The 23,524-nt window shown below is 45.2% G+C and overlaps 1 protein-coding gene across 1 annotated transcript in view; it reads left to right on the top strand.

Annotated features, from left to right (window-relative positions):
- LOC116780026 (SET-binding protein-like) overlaps positions 1-23,524 on the top strand; it is a 404,692-nt gene that overhangs the window by 286,847 nt on the left and 94,321 nt on the right. The window contains exon 3 of the mRNA XM_032674528.1: positions 817-4,255. Within this exon, the coding sequence (XP_032530419.1) occupies positions 817-4,255 (3,439 nt within the window). The remainder of the gene's footprint in view (positions 1-816; positions 4,256-23,524) is intronic.

Below are 23,524 nucleotides of genomic sequence, written 5' to 3'. Positions count from 1 at the left end.
TTTCCTCGTTTGTTAACAACTTCAGAGATAATTTTGCATTTGTCTTGTTTACAACAAAGAGCTTAATTGCTGTTGTTGAGCCTCAAGTACTGTGAGGGATTATTTTTCAGGAAAAAAGAATTAACACCAGGAGGCTGAGTTGCACTATTCATCCATGGAAAGGGAATATTTGTACTCTCTACAACTACCTGAAAGGAGGTTGCAGCCAGGTGGGGGGGCGGTCTTTTCTCCCAGGCAACTAGCAATAGGACAAGAGGACATAGCCTTAAGCTGTGCCAGGGGAGGGTAAAGGTTGGACATTCAGAAGAATTTCTTCACAGAAAGGGTTATTAGATATTGGAATGGGCTGCTTAGGGAGGTCGTGGAGTCACCATCCCTGCAGGTGTTTCAGAAAAGACTGGACATGGCACTTAGTGCCATGGTGTAGTTGACATGGTGGTGTTCGGTCATAGGTTGGACTCAATGATCTCAGAGGTCTTTTCCAACCTGGTTGATTCTGTGATTCTGTCATTCTGTGATTTTACTTGTGTTTTAAATTAAAAATTAGTAGAAAATGTTTCCTTAGCAATTTTGCATTTATAGAAATATTTCCATTTATTTTAGAGTGGGAAAACCAAACAAAACTTGTTTACAGTGCATGAATCTAAATGCAAATTTGGCTCAAATATAATAAGACTTTATAAAGGTTTCTAGCCCTTACAAGGATGTTGGTTAAGAAGAGTTGTCATTCACTGTACAAAATAAAGACCTGCAACCAGGGGTTATGAATGGACTGATAAACTATTTTTTTTCTGTTTATTTTCTGCTACCTTACAGGTTTATGACAGACCACAAAAACATTCTGTTCTGCACTATGATCCAGGTCTCCAACAAGACTTCACCATTGACACCTTAAAATCAAAGCACCAGAAGAAAAGTAGCAACCAGCACCATCTTGACTGGTCAGCGAGCTCTGATACTGGATCCACTTCTCAAAGTTGCTTTGTCAACACAGAACCCAGTAGAGAAGCAGTTAGTGCCACCAAGGTCTCCACTCTGGAGCCAGGAGTTTCCTTCAGCAAATCCCAGGCAAAGAAGTCCTGCACCAGCAGCACATGGGGGCAGATGTCAGCCAGTAGTAAAGAGCTTGCAATTTGCAGTGCAGTCCCATGCCCCAACAGCATCAGTGTGGCCACCCAGCTGAGCAGCGCCTCTGAGTGCAATGGGCTTTTGCCTCTTGGTGACCAAGAGGTAGGTGTGGAGCTGGAAGCCCCCAATCGACCCACCAGGAGCACAAAGAAGTCCAGCAAAAAGGACTTCGTAAGTCAAACCATCCAAACCACAGACACTGAGTGGGTGAAGAGCACTCAGAAAGCATTTGATAGCAAATCCCATTACAGCATGGAAGGAAAAAAGGAGTCTTACTCGATGGACAGTGTGTTGGATACATCACCCTTGAAGCAGAATTCCGCTTCTGCTAACAGTTGTGAAAGTGATGCCAGTCACATACAAATTACTCTCCCAATAAAGTCTCCAACAACAGATACATCTGGCCACAAAAGGAAACAAAGGCACTCCACAAAATCTTTCATAGAGAAAACTATCCAGGTGAAAAGCCTGCCTTCTGGACTTGCTATGAGCAATGAAGTAGCAAATAGGACTAGCTCTCAGCCAGAAGGGAGTAAAAAAGATCTTCGAGCCACAAAGCCAGGAAAAGTGATCGAAAATGAGTCTCCCTTAGTAGCTATCGACAGTGGTGTGCTCACTGATAAAGCTTCCCCCAGCTGTGCCACCAGACTCAGAAAATCTGTATCTGTGACATCCACTCTCGTACCCACCGATCTTCCCACAACTGGCAAATTATCTGAGGTCCAGCACCCCAAACATGCAGCTGAGTGGCAATGGACCTGTAACAAACCTAAATCTATCCTTCGGGACACCTCCACGACAACATCTGATAAGCTGATGGTGGAGCCTCCTTCAGCCTATCCCATCACACGATCCAGCCCTCTTTATACCAATACAGACAGTCTTACTGTGATCACACCTCTCAAGAAAAAAAGAGGACGACCAAAGAAACAGCCTTTGCTCACTGTTGAAACCATTCATGAGGGAACCTCCACCAGCCCAGTGAGTCCAATCAATCGCGAATTTGCAGGAACAAAGAAAAGGAAAAGGAGAAGGAATCTAGCTAAGTTGGCCCAGATGGTTCCAGGAGAGGACAAGTCCATCAGTGAACTCAAGTTTCACAAAAAGGTCAGGAAGCTTGGGGTCTTGGATAAGAAGACCATCAAGACCATTAATAAAATGAAGACCCTCAAGAGGAAGAATATTCTCAGTCAGATCTTGTCATCCTGCTCCAGCAGCATAGCTCTGAAAGAAAAAGTCCAGACACTGTCTAGTGCTGGGCCAACCACCATCGATGCCAGACTAGGGAAGCAGATCAATGTCAGTAAGAGGGGGACTATCTACATTGGTAAAAAACGGGGCAGAAAGCCAAGAACAGAGCTGCAGACTCAGCCAGAAGAACCTAAGACAGCCATCAAGCACTCAAGGCCTGTTTCCAGCCAGCCAGAAAACCCATCAGTGCCTTCCAACCTTCAGTCACTTGCAGCTATTCATCCGCTTTCAACAGAGTTATTGGGGACTAACAGCAACCTTAGCCCTGCAAGCACTGAAACAAATTTTTCAGAGTTAAAAACTATGCCAAATCTTCAACCTATCAGTGCTCTTCCTACAAAAACCCAGAAGGGAATGCACAGTGGAACTTGGAAACTGTCTCCACCCAGGCTAACAGCTAATTCACCTTCTCACCTTTGTGAAATAGGTTCTCTAAAAGAAGTCACGCTGTCACCAGTGAGTGAGTCTCACAGTGAGGAAACCATACCAAGTGACAGTGGGATAGGTACAGACAACAACAGCACTTCTGACCAAGCTGAGAAAAGCTCAGAATCCCGCCGGAGATACTCCTTTGATTTCTGCACTCTGGACAATCCAGAGGCTATACCATCTGACACCAGCACAAAGAATAGGCATGGTCACCGGCAGAAACATCTCATTGTGGATAGCTTTCTCTCTCATGAGAGTATTAAAAAGCCAAAGCACAAGAGGAAAAGGAAAAGCCTACAGAACAGAGATGACATCCAGTTTCTGACAGACCTTGAGGAACTCATCAATAAATTTCAAGTATTCAGGATTTCCCATAGAAATTATACATTTTATCATGAAAATCCATATCCCAGCATCTTCAGGATTAATTTTGATCACTACTACACTGTGCCATATGTCCAGTATGACCCATTGCTCTATCTTCGCAGGACCTCTGACATGAAGTCTAAGAAGAAGCGTGGTAGACCTGCCAAAACCAATGACACCATGACAAAGGTGCCTTTTTTACAAGGGTTCAGTTACGCTATTCCCAGTGGGAGTTACTATGCACCCTATGGAATGCCTTACACATCAATGCCTATGACGAATCTTGGTTACTATGGTCAGTATCCAGCTCCTCTGTACCTGTCTCACACACTCGGAGCAACTTCCTCATTTATGAGGCCTACCTTGCCCCCACCCCAGTTCCATGCAAGCTCTCATATGAAGATATCCACCACTGCCAAACATAAAGCAAAACACGGAGTGCGCCTACAAACACCTGTGGGAATGGGCCTTGGAGACATGCAGTCCTCTTTGGCTCCTCCAAAAGTTGGAGGAACAAGCCTTTTAAGCGGTCGACTTCACAAAAAGAAACACAAACATAAGCACAAGCATAAGGATGAGCAAATATTGGGGACACATGATCTGAGTGGTCTGTTTGCTAGCAAGTCCACTGGCTTCTCCAGCCACACAATCAATGAAAGGCTAAGCAGCTCAGATAAAGACCTCTCCTTGCTCAATGATAAAAGAAAACATAAGGAGAAGCAGAAGTATCAGCATTGTGAAACTGGACACAAAGGCTCAAAGAGTAACTTTGAAGTGGATACACTGTCTACGTTATTACTTTCTGATGCCCAGCACTGGACACAGAGTAAAGATAAAAGTGACTCAATCAATGATCCCATTGACTCTTGCACAAAGCGATACTCTGGTAATACTGAGAGTAATGGAAGGTCAGAGTCCCTGGACATGTTTGGTGAAATGAATTCCTCAAGTGAGAAGAGGGACAATGATGCAAGTGGGAATAAAAGAAGCTTTGAAGGGTTTGGAACTTACAAGGAAAAGGACATTCAGCCCTTCGGGACAAATAGGAAGAACAGAAGTACTTATTCTTCAGCCTCTTCAGGTAAGCTCTGCTTTATTCTATATTACCTTACTGCATTTAAATTTCAATGCTGAACAAAGAGGGACTTGTCATTTACACCAAATATGTTTATGAGTTAATAACTTCTCTGTTTTTTTGAATTGACTGCCAGTCTGGGGAGATCAACAAGAAAGTTGGCCATGCCTTAAGCCAAAACCTTTAAAAGTCTTTGAGTTGTTGCACATTTTTTTGAATATTTGTCCTGCCTTCATCTATCTCTCATACCTTGTTGTACTTCCTCCAAAAATCTCACTATTGCATTCTGCAACAGCATCAACTATAATACCTTACTGGCATCTAATCTCATGAGGTGATAGTTGTTGCCCAGCCTTTGGGAGAACAGCTGCAGTACAGAGCGAAGAGTCTCTGCTCTGGACAACAAAGCATACAAAAGCCATTTGTTGATGGGAAGGACCAGATGCATGGGAAGTTGTGGAGCTGAGTCTGTGTCCCATGACTGGTGTGGTATACTGCTGATCCAGAGGGATCCATCACAGTGATGGCTGGGCTGAATATATGGAGATCCTGGGTACAATACCAGTGTAAATCTGTCACTTCCAGTTGGCAGGTGTCATGTAAAGTAATTATCCTGAGCACTGAGTGGCTGTGGGAAGGGACTGGTGTCATGGAAGCAATAAACCTTCACCAATTGACTCTGAAGAGTTTTAGGTCTCATAACTTGGAAATATAAGCTGGGTAGCTGAAGAGGGAGGAAGATCCTTTCAGCTGCTAAGGACATCTGTTCCTGTCCTGCAGAGGGGCAAAAAAAGGAATCTGAATCTTGTCTGAGAGACTAAATTGTACTTTACAATCAGGAGCTGATTTTGTGATGACATAGAGGCAGGTGTTTTGCTGCAATATAAATGAATTTAGCTTGGGAGCAAGCCCAGAGCTCCTGCACCATCAGGTATTTATCACAAAGCAGATTTCACACTAGGTTCTGGAAAAGGGTGTCACTGTTATGTTGAGACGGCCAAAGAGACATGGAATTTTCTTCCAAAGCAGGGACAGGATAGCAAGGTGGCTGGAAGATTTTTATTGCAACAGGTTGCAGACATTTATACTTTTCACACAACACACACGTCAACTTACTATTGGTGCCTTCATATAAACATACATCAGGCCATACACGTCAACCTACTATTGGTACTTTCATGTACACATATATCAGGCCATACACATGTCAATCTATTGGTGTCTTCATGTATAAATACTTCAGGATTGGCTGCAAAATAGCAAACTCGTGCTGACACAGCTTTTGTCGAGCCATCATGACCCAGCTAGAGCAGAGTACAGGAAGTCCGTTTCTGTCTTCCATCTTCTTCCTTTCTGAAGGTTGCCCACATTCCTCTGCATGCTGTGTGTTCTTTCAGGGGTATACTGTAATCTGGTTTATGTCTATTGCTTCGTCGATAAGTGCCAGGCTGCTGACAGACCTGCTGTCACCCCCGACAGGTGAGCTTTACTGAACCAAACAGTGGTGGATGACATTCTGATGTGCTAAAAAAGAGCTCCAAAAACCCTGTAATTCATAGTCTCCAAAATGAAAAGTGAAACAGCTGATAACACAGAGGGAGCAGAGAATTTGTATTAACTGCCAAAGTAATGCTCTAAAGTTTTTTATTGACTTGTAACTGAGTTCGAAAGACTGCTCATGCTTAAGCCACCAAGACATTTCCATTTCCTTCACTGAGACCAGTATCTGGACTATAGCAATGAAAAAATGAGAGCTTACCCCATTAAACATTCCCAATCATGATACCATATTATATCAGACCAATTGTGGCGCCCAAAAATGAGAGACCAAAAAATATTGGAAAAGAGACTGAATTCAGTCACTGGTTATATCAGGGTTACTACATGCCTGACAAATAAAATTATTCTCCACCAAGTGCTGCAGTGGCTTTTGCATTAAGGAAGTTGTGTCCTAGAAAGCTTTTAGTGGAAGTTTATGATTTCACAGTTTGATTACAGTTGGATTTGCAGCCTTTTTGCTTTTTGAACAAATGTTTGCTAAACCTGTACTTTCCAATTTAATATATTTCACTTAGACTTAGCAAATTGTCAAAATTCTCAACACTGCTGAATGCAAATGAGTTTCCAAAGTAGAGGCATGATCCCCACAAGGCTGATGTAGAAATATAATTAGTAAAAAAAGGCCATTTCATGTTATTTTCCTTCACTTTATTGTCCATGCTGATAAAAACATAAAACAGAGTGGTAGAACTTGCAGTAGGAGCTCTGTCAGATTTGTTGTTTAAACTTTTAAAACTTTTTTAATACTTTTTAAACCATGACACTGTTTAAGATCTCAGCGCAGCTTTTTATCCTCTCTGCCTTTGACCTTCACTGGGATTCCCAACATAGGTCCACACTCAAGTATAGCCATAACTCAGTTCTCACTGAGGGGGAATTAAACTTTTCCATGATAATCTTGACCTTATTTCTCCTAATTCACCTTGCATTTTGATGAGGTGGCTAAACGATGATTGACTAATCAGAAAATAAAACGTAAAAGAAAAAAAGCCCTATAAGATCATATAGCTCTGTCCCAGGAAACAACTTCCATAACCTGATTGCTCTTTTCATTTGGTATTTGTCATCTTTCACAATATAAAAATAATATATAACAGAGATAAGAGGAGACATCCTGAATATTCAGATGAAAGCTGAAAATAGATTTATATCACAATTTCTGTGTTATCATTGCTGTGTAGGCATTTTGGTATGCTCAGTAATGCTGTTTGCAACTTCATTGTTGCTGGAGATGAAATATGGAGTAACCACCTACACTCAGTAGAGATATCTGTGATATGAGGGATGAGAGAACCATTTAGGGTTCTTTGGTGTTCAGGCATTGCAGTTTGTTTCAGTATAGTGTGCTGGTGCAGGTGCCATTGTATTGTTGCTATTTTTATGTTTTTATTTGTGTTGTAACAGCACTTAGCCATTTTTTAAAAGTTTGGTATTCCCTGGTGCATCGTAGTGGTCGTGCATGTGGTAGAAAATAGTCCTGCCATATAACCTTAAAGTCTATGTATGATTTTACAATCTAGAAATATCAAGATGTCATGGGAAGAGTTTTCCCTCTTACTTTCTGGAGGAGCTGGTTGCAGTCTTGGCACAAGAAATCTGTACCAAGAGTTAAGTGTCCCATTGAGGGAGTGCTACCAGCTACCTCGGTTGGCCACAGCAAAAGTCCATTCCCTGCACTGCACCAGGTTGGACTATCACTAGCCATGCATTAGTGAGTTTTGTGAGCTTTGGCTTATTTTACATCGCCTAGGACCTCTTGGGGTTAAATGTGCAATGTCAATACATATGTGTATTAGGGAGAGTCCGAAATATACTGGAACGTGAAAAACCAGACACCGTTGGAACTCAATAAAGCAAATATTTATTACCAAGAGGTGGCCAACAAAACTAACAAACCCAAAAGGGAGGAAGGAGGAGAGAAAGAAGCCCCAGTTACCCAGCTGTTGCCCATAAAGTTATCTTACCAACCTAGCATACCTATAATTACCCATAGCAGAGGCTGCATCCTTGGAGAGTCAGTAAGTTCACAAACTGGCAGGTGTCCCTGCCAAAGGCAACGTTGTCCTTGGTGTGAAGTATCTCTCCCCAAGCAAGCACTATCTGCTTTTCATACAATTAATTGAGTGGCCACAACCCCCCCAGGTGTGGCCAGCACCGCCCAGCCCGAGGCCCTCAGTCCCACCTCCCGGTTATGTAAGTGCATCTCTTCTGCGCACGCATGAGAACTTCGGAAATCCCCTCACGCACGGGCAGTATGTTTTGGGGGGTCTTTTTTAATTGAGTCTGGAGCCGAGCCTTCCTCATCCTCCTCCTCAATCTCTCCTTCAAGTGACCTTGGAGGACAACTAGCCAATCACAGAATACCAATTAAAACAGTTTATACAAGAAGCTCTCTTCAAGGACAACTTTCCCGTTGTAACAGACAGATAACATACAAATGCCAAAAATTATGTTTCGCCATTGTTTCTGCCTGTCAAAAACTTCCTACCAAAAATTCTGTCAGTTTTCCACCAGAAGTTCTCACCAGGATTTTCCCACTGGAGTTTTCCTGCCAAAGGATCCTGGTATTGTTCATGGTTATCATATCTCTGCGAACATCTGAATAGGGCTACGTGCCAAGAAACCACACACAACCTCCTTTGAATACTATAAAAGATGAGGAAAAGTTTGGGAAAAACAGGGAAAGAGGAGTTGGAGAGAGAGTTGGCTATAGCAGCTAAGGATCTTTCCCTCACCTCGCCCTCACCTTTTCTTCTGCCACCGTAAGCTGCCTGCCGTCACCAGAGACTGGACTTCTGCCGTCTTGAAGTGGACTGAGACCCACCATGCTACCCGTGTGAGTTTTTCCACCCTGACCATATTTCTGAGGGTCGAGAGGTGCAGACCCAGATCTCCGCATGGCCTGGGGCCGCCTGGTGTGAGCAGCAGCAAGGCCCACAGCCTGGCTGCATTCCAGAGAACTAAGACCCCCTGCAGCTAAAGAGATATCATCGAAGGCAGCAGAGACCAGAGAAAAAAAAGGTAGAAAACTGTTTCTCTCTCCCCTCCCCCCCCCAGACCAGCTCGGATGAAGAGGTAGTTTTTGGTGGTATCTTTTTCTCTGCTTCTAAAAGTAATCTTAGCATTTTCCAACCTTTTCATATTTTTTTTCCTCTTTCTCTTTGCATCCCTTAGCAATTAATAAAAACAGTTTTGGTATCAACAGATAACTTGTATGAGTTTTAATTTTGCTCAAGGGGATATTCAAATCTAAAAGTTCTTTCTGCAATATTTAAGCAGATCGTAACACCCATTTATCAGTGCTTGTTTTCCCATAACTTGGCAAGGAAAGAGCAAAGCTTTCACAGGTGGCAGGGCCAAACACAGACCAAAAGTATCAGCATAAATTCACCCTGGTACAATATGGCTATTTCCTAGCACTGTGTCATGCATGGGTACAGATGCAAGTCACGCATATGAAATACACAAATGTACGTGTATTTTTTTATTGTCCAACATTTTTATCTTAAAAGTGCCCTTGTTCTGTTAAAAGCCTTACATTGTGTGATTAGACCTTCCAAAGGGAGAGTTGGAGGAATACTGAAGGAAAAGAGGAGAAGTGACAATCAAAGGAATGAACAGCATTCATCTGATGTCAGTACAAACATATAAATAGCCATGCTCTGCTAAGGTGTGTCATTTATCCAGATGAGATTTCTTCCTTGACAGAACTCCCCTCCATGTCTCAATTTCCTTCTGGAATGGGCCATTGCCACACAGCACTAAATAAATCTCTGGTTCATTTGCTCTCAGAAGCCAAATGCATTGTGCAATTTAAAACAGGACTTCCTATAAGCAAAACCAAATATGGTGAAATATTAGCAAAGTCACCATGAGTTTTGTTTTGGTTTGAGGGGGGTGTTGTTTGGGGTTTCTTTAAGAAACAGCATATCCAGTTCTGGACTATTATCATGAAGAAATTTGGCCATGGAACCCAGCTAAAGCAGCTTGCAAGTCACATTTGTTTCCAAGGCACCACTCAAAGTAATGAGATTGTACAGGTACAACAATGCACGCTGGATTTCTGCCAGAACACTCTACACACCTTTTTCTAGCCTCAGTGATGAGTTGAGCTATGAGCTCAAACAATCCAGGAACAGTTTTTGAGCCCGATAAGGCAAAACATAGCCACTCTATGATGTGCAGTAGATCAGACCAATGGTCAAACCACTGTACCAATGCCCCAAAAGGAACACTGTGATCTGCAAAAATAAAAAATTAGACAATTTAACAATGATCCATTCGTGAAACAAATTTAGAATGTAAAGCCTGCTCTACTTGCTGGATGGTTTGAACTGCTCTTTTAGTCAGTTCCCTTGGTTCCTGAGGATTGTCAGAATGTGTAAGTAGGTCAAATAGAGGTGCCAGCTGGGTGTTTGCCATTTCCAAATAGGACCTAATCCAATTCAAAGACCCTAATAGCTTTTGTATGTCAGTGAGAGTTTTGACATCAATATCCAATTGAACTGGCTGAGGAATAACTGCTTTCCGTGTAATTTTGAACCCTAAATACTCTCGCTGCGCCTTCTCAGGAGCAACTACTGGGCCAAAGGATTGTAGACTCTTACTAGTTTCAGCTTCCAACACACCCAACTGATCCTCAGTGGCCACAGCCAGCAGAAATATTACCTATATAATGATAACAAAAGACAGTCAGAAAATTACAGGAGATAATGTTGGAATCATAAACAACTGACAAATTATAGGAATATTTTCATTTCCTGGGAGAGGGTTTTCTATGTATAACACTCGTAAGGTTCTGCACGATTAATAGATGGAACTGAAAATGCGATTTTTTTTCTCTGAAACTGGGGTCTAACTGGATTGTGAAAAAACAACCTGTCAAATTAATAATAACAATGGGTTATTCAGCAGGAAGCATAGAAGGGGTCAATAAACCAATGCTGACATGGTAACCATGACCGCACCACCCATCTGAGATTATGCAAGTCTTCATTTCACAGATTGTTTCTTTATCACAAAGACAGGGGTGATTAAAGGATTCTGAGATGGTTCAATGTGATCAACATCAAGTTGGTCTTTAACAAGCTGTTGCAGGGCCAACAGCTGTTCTGTAGGTATGAGCCACTGCTGAAGTCACACAGGATCTGTATATTCTAAAAGAAAATTCTGAGCAGTACCTCCTAGTCTCACAACCCAAACCCCTGGCGTGACCACAGGCCAGGAGGCCAGCCAGGATGTCCGTGCAATGATAGTTACGTCAGGTCCCGAATGCAGAAGTTCGTCCGCCTGGACAACTGACAGCCAGCTTCAAGTATCGTAGAGTGTGCAGGTCAGCTGTGGACGTTGTGCAGAGATCGGCACTGACCGAAAGACTTGTGGTGCATCAGTAGAATCAAATCCTCCATCCCAACGCTCACGAGGCTCTGCTTGGGGAACACAACTCAGAAAAGATACAAGTTGAGCCATTCATGTCCCTTTAGGAATTGTCACTGAAGGATAAGGTGTGGAGACCATAGCACAAATCTGCCTCTTATAGTTAGCATCAATGACTGCAACATGAACAAAAAATCCCAAAATCCTGCAATTGTGCTACTAGAATGGCTGATTAACAAGGCACTTAGCCCATGCTGCCTTCGTACAATGCTAAACATCCACCAGTCAGATTGTGTGATCAATACGTCTGGTATAGAACAAGCAGCAGTCACAAGCATTAAAGACATTATTCTGAGAACACAGCTGCCATAGGCAGGGCACGTCCCAAGGATGAAGGACTAGCTGTTTCACGATGAATATTGCCACCAGCTGCCGCGTGAAAGGAGCCCTGAAGAGAAGACACAAGGACTCCCTGAAACGACATCGCAGCCCTGGCCACACTGATCAACATAACTAGTGTACTCTGGTCTCCAATCAGGAGGCCTAGAGACACACTATCTGTAATGCTGTTGATGCTTCTGAGAAAGGACGCAGGATGGCCCTGACAGTCTGCAGGGCCCCCCCGCAACAGGCTGATCAAGCAGGGCAGCAACATCGACAACTCTTGATTTAAACCCTGGAAAACACAGAAAAGTTCAAACGACTCTGCCTCCTACACAGCCCACACAGCTACAGCTCATGGGCAGCATGACACATGAAAAAAGAACAGCACCAGTGAAAAGGCTCCACCTGAGATTTAACCTCTATACACCCCTGAAACAAGGCTGAAATAGAACACCAAATTTGTGTAAGAACCTCTTATTTAACTTCAGTCCTGATCATATGGCTAGCCAGACAGGGTTAGTCTTGAAATAACTAAAACCTCACCAGTTTTCATAAGAGTGGAATTACTCATGGTGGGAATTTGAAGAATTCATATACCATTCAGAATAAGGAGTCACTATGGTTCAACAGAATCACGTTACACATCTCTAAAACCTTGACACCAGCAGAAAGTATTTTTAAGTTTACACAGTTACACATTCATGTAGCTTTTCTCTTTCACGCAATCTTTTTCCAATCATGCATTCAGGTGGCCACCTCAAACACTCTCCTCAGTCACACACAGATTTCAAGCAGTTATTGGCTGTGTAGTTCTCATCAGTCTCATAACTTAAAGGGAATTTAAGGCATATTTGCTAATATTAACTTGTAAATCTTGTACAACTCTCCATGCAAAAGAAAAATACGACGGGAATGGACAGGATATTACCTTGAAATTTTTCAACCTTTTTCATAGAGCAAGGACACCCTATTTGTCATAACGGCAACAGAACCACTTCTGCATTTTGTCTTCCCTTCTTCACCTCTTCCCACCCTCTGCCCCCCCGCGTCCTCTGTTTCTCTTGAGCACTCGGCCCCCCTGGAAGCAAGTGTTGCTTCGTTAAGGGAGCTTTCACTAGCATTTGTCGGAAGACGGGGGAGAGAGAGGGAGGGAGGGAGGGGGAGGAGGGGGAATAGAGGTTGGGTTCATTCGGAGAAAAATCAGGAAGAGAAGTCAAATTGCCTTTGCTCTCCTTATGTCGCAAGCTAGCTACATGGTCCGCTGAGAAAGAACGATACATAGGAGGGAAGGAACGGCTGCAGATGGACACGTTCCGGGGAGGGAGGGGGGGGTGGGGGGTGTGTAAAACAGGGGAGAACACAGACAGCCCCCCCCACTGTACCGCCTGACACCGCGGCCACCACTGCCAGCCCGCTACCCCTCCGCAACACCGCTCGGGACCATGGCTGTCGGCAGCGCGGGGGAAAACAGACCCCTCCGGCCGTCCGCTGCGCCGAGGCCCGCGGCCGCCGTTACCGGGGCCGCCGACGGCGCATGCGTGGGCGTACCGCTCCGAGCCGGGGCAGCGCAATCACGGACGGAGCCGCTGCCGATGCCGCCAGCCCGTCGGGCCGGGGCCGGGGCCGGGGCCGGGGCCGGGGCCGGGGCCGGGGCCGGGGCCGGGGCCGGGGCCGGGGCCGCTCCGCCCGGAGCCGGCGCCTGAGACCGCAGCCGGTACCAGTCTGCTGGCACCCAGGGGCCGCGGCCGCTGCCGCCGGGGCTGCAGCACGGCTGCCGCTGCCCGCGCGGGCACAGATGGACTCGGCGGCGCCGAAGCCGGACACGGCGCCACCCCGCAGGCACCCGCAGCGGGCGGACCCAACACGGCTGCGCAGGCACCCGGCGGCGGGTACACAGGCGCGGTAGCGTCCGGAGGAGACGTAGAAAGCTCCTTAAGGAGAAATTCAGCCACTATGGTCACAAGATCGTCTCCCGGGCCATCAGCAGCACATTCATGCCATAGCTGTCCTTGATCATCTTGGACAAGTGCTGCCGAGTCGCTAGCAGTGCGTCCATTTTGGCGGGGGCGCTTGGCTGCCCCCGGCCCCGCTCCGCAACCTCCGGTCCCGCTTTGGCTCCCTTCAGCTCCGCCCGGCCCCTCTTCTCTAGCACTCTAATGTCCTCCCAGGCAAAGCAGCCTCTCTCCCAGTCCGAAGACACAAAAGTAACAAGCGACATAACTTAGCTTCGCCGGTCTAACACCAAAACGCCGTAACAAAGCTTTCCAGGCGATAAACACACGCCTGTCGTTTGCACACATGGTCTGCCCCCATGGTGACTAGGAAAAAGTTCCCAGGAGCTCACCTGCACCTTACGAAGTGCAAGATGCACCCAGGCACTCCAGGCAACTTGTGCCTCTCAAGTGTGGCAGAAACACTTGTCTTCAGGTGTAGAGAACATTCAGACCCGGGTCCTGCAGCGCCCCGCTGCTTTAACAGCTCCTGAGCACCAAGACCTCACTGCACCTCGCCCTGCAGCTCACCTGCCTCCGGTCGTGATACCCCTACGACCCAGGCAATACTCGACAGTCTTTTTTCTTTTCTTCTGGTTCACACGGGGCACCAACTGTCGCTGGGTATCTGTCGAAAGGCCTTGGTCCTGTGGGGGAAGAAAGACACGCGACGCACACACACTAGGATGAAGAGACACACTAGAAAGAAGAGCCAGAGAGATGTCTGCCTGCTACGCTGAGCAGGCAGCTTTTTTATTAGTGCCAACTTCCACTTTCCCACACATACACTACAAACATGTTCTTACAAAACATCCAGGAATGCAACACCTGCAGTTTGTCAAGCCGCTCCGACCTTGCACTGTCCAGCACTCAGGGCTGTTTCCATGGGAACGTGCAGTTATCTCTACTTTTCTCAAGGGAATGGTCTTACTCCCTTTAACGCCTCAAGCTCCTCTACTTCCAGGGGGCCCAGGGGTTCCATAGGCCTGCCATCTCCCCCCACAAAACAGAACTGGGCCCAACACTGATCCCTGGGGGACACCACTAGTGACCGGCTGCCAACTGGATGCAGCACCGTTCACCACCACTCTGGACTTGGCCCTCCAGCCAGTTCCTAACCCAGAAGAGAGTGCACCTGTCCAAGCTGCAGGCTGCCAGCTTTTTCAGGAGAATGCTATGGGATATGGTGTCAAAGGCTTTGCCTAAGTCCAGGTAGACCACATCCACAGCCTTCCCTTCATCCACCAGGCAGGTCACCTGATCATAAAAGGAGATCTGCCCTTCCTAAACCTGTGCTGGCTGGGTCTGATCCCTTGTCCATCCTGTAGGTGCTGTATGATTGCACTTAGGATGATCTGCTCCATAACCTTGCAAGGCACTGAGGTCAGGCTGACAAGCCTGTAGTTTCCCAGGTCCTCCTTCCTACCCTTTTTGTGGATTGGCGTGACATTCACCAACTTCCAATCATCTGGGACCTCCCCAGTGAGCCAGGACTGTTGGTAGATGATGGAGAGCGGCTTGGCGAGCTCCCTCATCACCCTTGGGTGGATCCCATCTGGTCCCATAGACTTATGAAGATCCAAATGACTCAGCAGGTCACAAACTGTTTCCTCCTGGATTACAGGCGGGCAATTCAGCTTCTTATCTCTGTCTACAAGCTCCAGAAGCCAGTTGTCCTCAGGACAACCTGTCTTACTGTTGAAAACTGAGGCAAAGAAGGTGTTAAGTACCTCAACCTTTTCCTCATCTTTGGTGACTATGTTCCCTCCATGTCCAATAAAGAATGGAGGTTTTCTTTGCCCCTCCTTTTGCTATTGATGTATCTGTAGAAAGACTTTTTGTTATCCTTAACAGAAGTGGCAAGATTCAGTTCAAATTGTGCCTTTGTCTCTCTAATTTTCTTTCTACATGACCTAACTATATTCCTAAACTCTTCCTGAGTAGCCAGCCCTTTTTTCCATAGTCGGTAAGCTCTCTTTTCTACCCTTGAATTTTGATGGTATAGCTTTCAGGTCTGCTTGGTGGAACAAACTATCTGTAAACAGTTAACTTCTGACACATTATTAGTTTATACTTGAAATAAAATAGTATTCCCCCCTTACTGAGTTAGGGTAGAAATATTCCTTCACAGGTTATAAGCCTGTGACAGTTTTAGAAGACAGGGGACGCAGGGGTTAATAGAGAGTTTCTATTTTTTAGTTTTGTTTATTGAGGACAAATTAGTTTTTTCTCTTTCAGATCTAGATAATTTTTAGTGTCTTCTCTACAAATTTTGACGTTAACTTTTCACCTATTGCATATATTGCATTGGCGGGTTTTAGTTTTTGTGTTCGTTGGAAATTCACACTGATTTTGTCCCCCCCTTTTCGGTCTGGTGGGAGGGTACGGATTGTGGAGGCTTGGGAGAGCTGGAGGGGGAGCGACAGCTCCGTCTCTGCCCCTAATGGCGGAGCCAGAGGGTCCCGTGTTAGGTTGGGCTGGGACTCCAGTTACAGACACTGCTTTAGGTTTTCCTGCAGCTTCTGTACTTTTAGCCGGTCTCCTGCTTGCAGTTGCCAAGGTGTTATGAGTAGTTTCGTTTGTGTTGGCCACAGTTAGGAAGTGATTTGCCCTTGCGCCCGCTGCGGCCCCCGCTCCGTCTGCAGAAGCGGCTGCAGCTCTTGTACTAAACTTAGACTCTAACTGTCTCGTGTTTGGACTTATTCTTTCTGTGCCGGTGGTCAACGCTGCCCCTGCGCTCACAGAGCGGTGGTGGCGTCTGCGACCGTCACATGATTTCCCCCTTCCTTTCTTACACATTGGGGTAGGCTGGGCACTGGTCGCTCTCGCCCTCGGCCTTGCTGCGCTTGTTATGGGAGCAGGCATCCTTATTGCTATGACAACCGTAAAGTCGTCGGGTGGTTTTAAAATTTCCACAGCACTCGCACCCACTGCAGCTGCTTGCGTGGGATTAGTTGTTACAGGGGAAGGAGTCACACACCCCCCACCCCCACCACCCCCGCCAGCCAGCACAGGCAGGGGAGGTTCTACTCTCTCATTTATTCTCTTTGCCTTTGCCTTTCTCGTAGCTCCCGGTGCCTTTGCTACAACTCGATCTCTGGTCGCGTTTGTCATACCTGGGGCGGTTCTCGAAATAGTAGGGGTAGGGCTGGGTCCCGTCACCTCTGCAAAGTCAGTGGCCCCAGCCTTCTCTCATGCTGCCGCGCCGAACGGTTTTATAGCTTTCACAGCACTCCCATTTGCCGTCCCTGCTTGGATTACACTAGCAGGATCTAAAGCCTCCTCATCAGTTAAAGTAACAACTGGGACTAGCTTTACCTGTCCCTGCCTTACTGTGCTTGCCACGGTCTTAGACTTCGGGATCGCTCCCTGCTCGAGCCTCGCTCTCTCTGTCCCCGGGTCTTCTCCTCCTTTCTCGCCTGTTAGTATAGCTGGGACAAACTTTGCTTGGTTTTGCCCTGTTATGCGCATTTTCACAGTACCAGAAACAGGCAACACCTTTCTTTCCCCTGCGCCAGCTAGTTCCGTCGCCGTGGTAACAGCCGTTCCATAAACTTCCTCTGCACTCTGAGCTGGAAGTTCCGTTGCCGCAGCAACGGCTGTTCTTACAATTACTTCACTGCCCACCGTACTTGCTTTCTGTTCTACATTCTGATACACTGTCCAAGCTATATCTAATAATTCATCAATATCTCTTTCATTGCCACCTGCCTTTTGCAGTTTTCTCTTTTTATATAATTTGTGGACTGTCCCACAAACAAGTATACCAGGTGTTTCTTTCCCAGATCTGACTCTATGTTAATGTCAGTATATTTCCTGATGACATCTTTCAACCTGTTCAAAAAGTCTGTGGGCGACTCACTTGTCTTTTGTCTGACCTCATACATTTTAAACCAGCTTATTTCTTTTGTCTTTGCCCCTACAGCAGTACAGTCTGCTGTGTTCGCAGCAAACTTTGGGGTCTCTCTTGCACTCGGGGCATGCAGCTCCGTTTTTATAGCTCTTATGTCGCTATTGTTACCGATAAAATCAACTGCTTCAGCACCCGTCTGCGGTGCTGGGCTACTCAGTCTCACAAACACACTTACACTTGGGGCTGTCGCCCCTCCTGGGGCCGACGCCTTCACCTTACTGCCACCGTCAGAGTCAGCGACTCTTACGCCTGCCGCCGTCTCTGCACTGGCCAGTTCCGGCGGCGCTTTCGCTGCGATCTCTAAAATCTCCCTTGTTTCCACGCCAAAAGCAACTCCAGTAAAACTCGACCTTTCGGATTTCACAGTTCTTGTCCCGTCACTGATACAACTATCAATTTTAGCTCTTACTTGTTCTGCTACTCCTGCGCTCACCTCTGCTGTTACCATGGTAACCTCGTCTGCTCTGGCAAAGCTGCCGGCAGCTGCAAGGCTGCGGGCTGCTCCTTCCACGCTCACTGGAACAGGCAGGGGAGGTCCCGCTTTCATTGCCCCCCTGGGGCCAGGAGCCTCTCCTACTGTTACTCCTGTTGCGACCAAACTAGATATTATTTCTGAGCTAGCTAGCCCTGCAGCATCTGCATAACTCCCGCTCAGCCCTGCGCTAAAAGCAGCTTCAACAAAAGCTGACCTTACAGATCTTATCTGCACCACTGTGCTTACTCCGGCCAAACCGACAGCCTCTGTTCTACCGGCTACACCGACAGCACTCGCTCCCGCCAGCCCCGAGCCAATTCCTGCGGAGGCCTTAATTTGCCTAATTCCTCCCAGTGCGGCCACTGCCTGCCCAGCTCCCGCCTGTTCAGCAGGAGCCGGTCCAGGGGCCGCTACTCCTGCAGCTCTGGCTCCCCCCGGGCTGTTTTCTCTTCCATCAGGTGACATTAACATATTTAAATCATCACTCCCCGTGTTTTTAAATAAAATCCGTGGGACAGGGGTAGTCTTAACTCGACCTTTTTCCCCTTTTTCTAACTCCATTTCTGATTTTTCTGCCCTTCCTGAGCTTTCGTTTTTCTTATCTCCTTCTCAATCCAGGGGGTGTTAATAGAAACAAAAGCAACTCCGCATATCAAATTTCCTGCCACCTCTGTTCTACATGAAGAAGCGAGATTAATCGAAACACTGTGTCTAGTTCAAACGGACCAAATTCCGGCCAAGTCACCCCTCTCATTTGTCTAAACAAGGGCCAAGCATTTACAGACAGCCTACACAGTTCTTCCTTTTTCAAAGTTGTCTCAGAACCAGTTAACATCTTCCAATGTTTCAAAACCAAACTCAGGGGGGATTCTTTAGGAATCTTAAACTTTGAATCCACACAACCCATGATTACAAAACACAAACAAACCACAACCACACTAGGATTCAAACTTGTTACCTTCGGGCTACACAGCTGTTACTGTAACCTCTTAGCTACCTAACTACTACTGAGCCAACCTAGCTCCAGAGCCCCACCTGGCTCCTCACAGAGTCAGAGCACACCGGAGGGCGTCCCCTCCAACCGAAACAAAACAAAACAGCCCTAAGCTGAAACCGCTCTGATCTTGACTGGCGAAACACCCTTTCGCCAACTGGAAAGTGACTTTTGCGACTATTATGGGCCCAAGTCTTAAGTTTTCAGTCTCCCGTGTTCCCCATCTCCCGGAAACACAAAAACCCGTGTTCCCTATCTCCCGGAAACACAAAACTCTTCTACAGCTGCTAACCAAACCAGGTACCTTTTTCCTTATGCACCCTTTTCTCAACTCACCTCCATGCTCCTTGCAGTGTTCTGTGGATCTGGGGCTTCCCTAGATCACTGAGGGAATTCTCCAAAAATGCCAGCTCATGAAGAATTCCTGCAGGATGAAAGCTTCCAATCTGGAGTAGCCTCAGGTCTCTGATTTTCCCATACGGACCACCAGCTGATGCCGTAAAATGTTGATGCTAAAAAAAATAACTCAGGAGCAGTTAATTGAGGGTGAGACAAGGAAAGGGTTTAATTGTGCCAAGGCAACAGGTGTTACAAGATGCGCGCCAGCTGTGCCCGAGATGTTACATTTTATAATACTATCTGCCCAATCCCAAGTGTGTCCACCCTGTAACCTTTGCTCTGGTCCGCCCTGGGTCCACCCCCTGAGAATTGGGTCTGGGGTGTATTTCAGGACCCCCTACTTCATCATTCTCATCATCCTCAGAGTACAAAGGGTACATAGTCACCTAGTTCTTGACTCTGTTCTGTTGTTCAGGCCTAGATACGAGTGTTCTCTAAACAGTATAGGCCTTGCCTTGACAAGAGACTGGATTCGGGGGTAGGATTGATATGGGGTGCATGGAATGGGGTAAGAGGGTTAAGGAATGTGTAAACTACTTGTGCTACAGGGTAAGGGAACGAGGGCTGCTGCTTTTAAAATCTACTTCTACTACTTATAAAACTTATAAAGCTTACAAAAATTAGAAAAATAAAAAACTAATAGGGGCTTAAGGCATCAGTTTGGACTATCTTGTATGAGTTATGAAATGTCAAAGCCTGATATAATACATGGTGCCTACATGGCTCAAAAGCCTAAGGAAGCAATCCTTTATCCAGAGATTTCATCTGAAATCTCATCCAGCTTGATGCTCAGTGAAAATTGCAGTGTAATGATTTTTCAGCCTGAAATGACTTAGTTTGCAGTTAAGATCGTCTTGGAGATATGACCAAAGATTTGAATCAACATGACAGTTGCCTGTCCTTATGGAGGCAGAGTGTTTCTTTGTCTTCACACCAATGACTCAGCTGTGATAATTCCCCTCCAGGGAGGCATTAGCACCTTCACACCTAGCCTGAGTCATCATCTCTGCTAATAGGCCACACTGGACTGGCATAATAGGCAGCAGCAACGACCTAGACCATCAAAGACTCCAAAAATATCCCATGACTCACATAGTTAAATCACCCATTGTGAAACTCCCCACCCTGGGGGGGTACTGGGCATTCTCACCTGAACCTGAGCCCATGTAATCTTCGGGTTTTGGTACTTCTGGTACTACTTGTTGGATCCAGAGGAGGACCAGAACTTCAACAGGACTGCCACTGCCACTCTCGACAAGACTATGATCATTACTTCGACAGAACTGCAACCATCATCCTGACCAACAGGTTTCCTTTCCCTTTTACTTTGCACCCAGGGGACCACATGGTGCTCAGCACAGGGGTTAACGAAGATCTTTCTGTTCTTGTCCCAGGGTACTGGGTCATATATCTGTCTTTGTGGGTTAAAATCAGTTTTCCCTGTATCATTGTATTTATTGTAATCTTTTTAGTGATGCCGTGGGATTTATGGTGCTGAAAAAAAATCTCCCGGAGCAGTTAATTAGGGGTGAGATAAGAAAGGGTTTATTATGCCAAGGTAAAGATGTTAAGACGTGTGCGCCCCTGTGCCCCAGACGTTACATTTTATAATACCATCCATCCAATCCCAAATGTGTCCACCCTGTGGCCTTTGCTCTGGACCGCCCTGGGTCCACCCCCTGAAAATGGGTCTGGGGTGTATTTTGGGACCCTCTGTTCATCCCATCTTCTTCAGAGCACAAAGGGTACATAGTCACCCAGTTCTTGACTTCATTTTGTTGTTCAGGCCCTGATATGCTGTTCTGCCAACAATCTAGGCCTTGCCTTGACAAAAGACTAAACATTTCTACTGGATTCGGGGGTAGGAGTGATATAGGGAGCATAGAATGGGGTAAGAGGGTTAAGGAATGTGTAAACAAGGGTGCTACAGGGAAAGGGATGTAAGGGATGCTGCTTTTAGAGTCTACTTCCACTACTTATGAAACTTACAAGTATTAGAAAAATAAAAAATATTAGGGGCTTAAGACATCATTAGTAAATTGTAACTCTGACTTGTAATCTCTTGAGTTGGGTTCATTTCTCCTGCCGGTTTACTTTTAAACCAGCACAATTAGATGTATAATTTTTAGGTGACTGGAATATGAGATAAATTCCACCCTCCCTTGCCTCTTTCTTCATCTTCTGCACTGAGCACCATCCATCTTTGCAACAGCACCATTGGAGGTATCCAGAAGAAATACTTTATAATTGCAGTTGGCAGAGAAGTGCAGGGGGAACTTCCACTGTTACTAAAACATTATTCTCTGGGCAAAAAATGTTGAGTGTTCTTTTCAAGTTGGATCTTCTTCTCATTTTACCACCATACTAGCAATTTATTCCCTCTGACTTTTATGTTGACCTTAAGTTGCCTAGAGAAACCCACACTGGGTTTGGGCTTCCAATTAAATGACTCTTCAGGGTATTTCTCCCTGAAAGAAAGAAGAATTTTCAGGGCTAAGTTTAATCATAATAATGTGGGAGGAGAGCTTAGAATCGTGTTTTTTACTTGGACATTAACTGCACCTGTTTTGTAGCACACCTTCAGCAAACTAGTACTTTTTAGGCAGGCATGAAGGCAAAGACCATGTGTCCAGGGAAATAGCAGACTGGTTAGGTGGCATATGACTGAGGAAAAGACATCATGTTGTAGTAGAAACCACACAGTTACAGAGCAAAGTATTGTGTCAGTCTCATGCTCTGGCATCTTAGCCAACAAATTAGCTTGTATTTGGTGATTCCGTTACTCAGCAGATTAGACTTTCACTGTTTGGGGTGATATGGGTGGGAAACTAAGCTTTAAGTAATGAGAGGCTATGAATCGAGACCCTCTAACACACAAATATGACCTGTCATGATGTTCCACCATGGGAGGAGAGATCAAGCAATATTTTGTTGCTGGAAGGAGAAAACACTTCTGCTGGAGTTTCAGACTCATCTGCCCTTGATCCAGCCTGTTTATACAGTTGGACTTGTGTGATCTATGCAGCATCCCAAGTGAATTGCAACCTTGTACTCACTTTAGAGCCATCTATTACTCCCCACTGTTTATGTACCTACCTAAAAATCCATAACCGATCTCGCATCGAATCAATGCTCACAGTCAAATTGTATCTAAACAAATTGAATAAAGCTAAGAGCTCTGAAGATCCTCTTATTTATCCCATGACAAGCAGAGAGACTCCCAGTTCTTCTGCTCCTGACACCTTTGTAAATAAAATCTGCAGAGTTTACAATGTAAAGTTGCTTTATAATTCATCTTCTTGACAATAACAATCTTTGAACAGGAATGCTTTATGTGGTTACCACAAGAACAGTGCTCAAGCAGAGACTGCATCAGTAAAGTACAAAAATAAAACTGTGTTCCTCTTGAAGAGTCACATTTCAAGCAATTTTTTGATGTAATGAAGAAATCAGATTTGATTTTAAAGAAAAATTTCTATTTGTCTGGCAATTAGATCGTAAGTAAAAATCATAGGATTTATTGGATCATATATTCCATTCTCCTTCCACTACAGGATTGGTTTTAAGACCTGAGGTCTAATTTCATTCTTTCAGAAGGACAAAACATCAGCCTTATGGAAAGTAATGTCACTGCTGCAGTATTCACCCTTCAAAGAACATTTTTAGGCAGTATCCCCAAAACTAACTGCTGGCAAATAAACTGCAAGTGGAAATTATGGCAACTGGATATCTGTTTTGTTGAGTTGAAGGTGATATCAGCTCACCCACCTACCCTAATTTGTATTCACGGCTATTTATGAGGACATAGTAGGAGATGTTTGAAAAGTTGTGCCCAAATTTTTAATATATGCATCATTTATTCTAAATTTACAGTTACAGCTAGAACTGTTTCAGGCTGTTATGTAAATACTGTGATAAGTTTTAATATAAAAGGTAAAATTTTCAAAGTCAAACAGAACACTTAAGCATGAATTTCCCTTCATTTTAGTAGAAAGTTACATGTCAAAATCCTAGTCCTATGATTTAGGTGGGTGGATTATATGTTTAAACAGTGATTTCAGATAATTTAATTTAAAGAAGGAACCCAAAGTTGAATTATAAACCCATTCTTAGTATTTTATTCATTTGTGTCTGAGAAGAATTCAACTGATTGTTTTGTTTTGAATTTGAACTTAAATTCTTA

This window comes from Chiroxiphia lanceolata, chromosome W (genome assembly GCF_009829145.1).
Source record: "Chiroxiphia lanceolata isolate bChiLan1 chromosome W, bChiLan1.pri, whole genome shotgun sequence".
Lineage (NCBI taxonomy): Eukaryota > Metazoa > Chordata > Aves > Passeriformes > Pipridae > Chiroxiphia > Chiroxiphia lanceolata.
The sequence above is the reverse complement of the archived record's forward strand: the minus strand, read 5'-3'. Positions and strand labels throughout refer to the sequence as shown.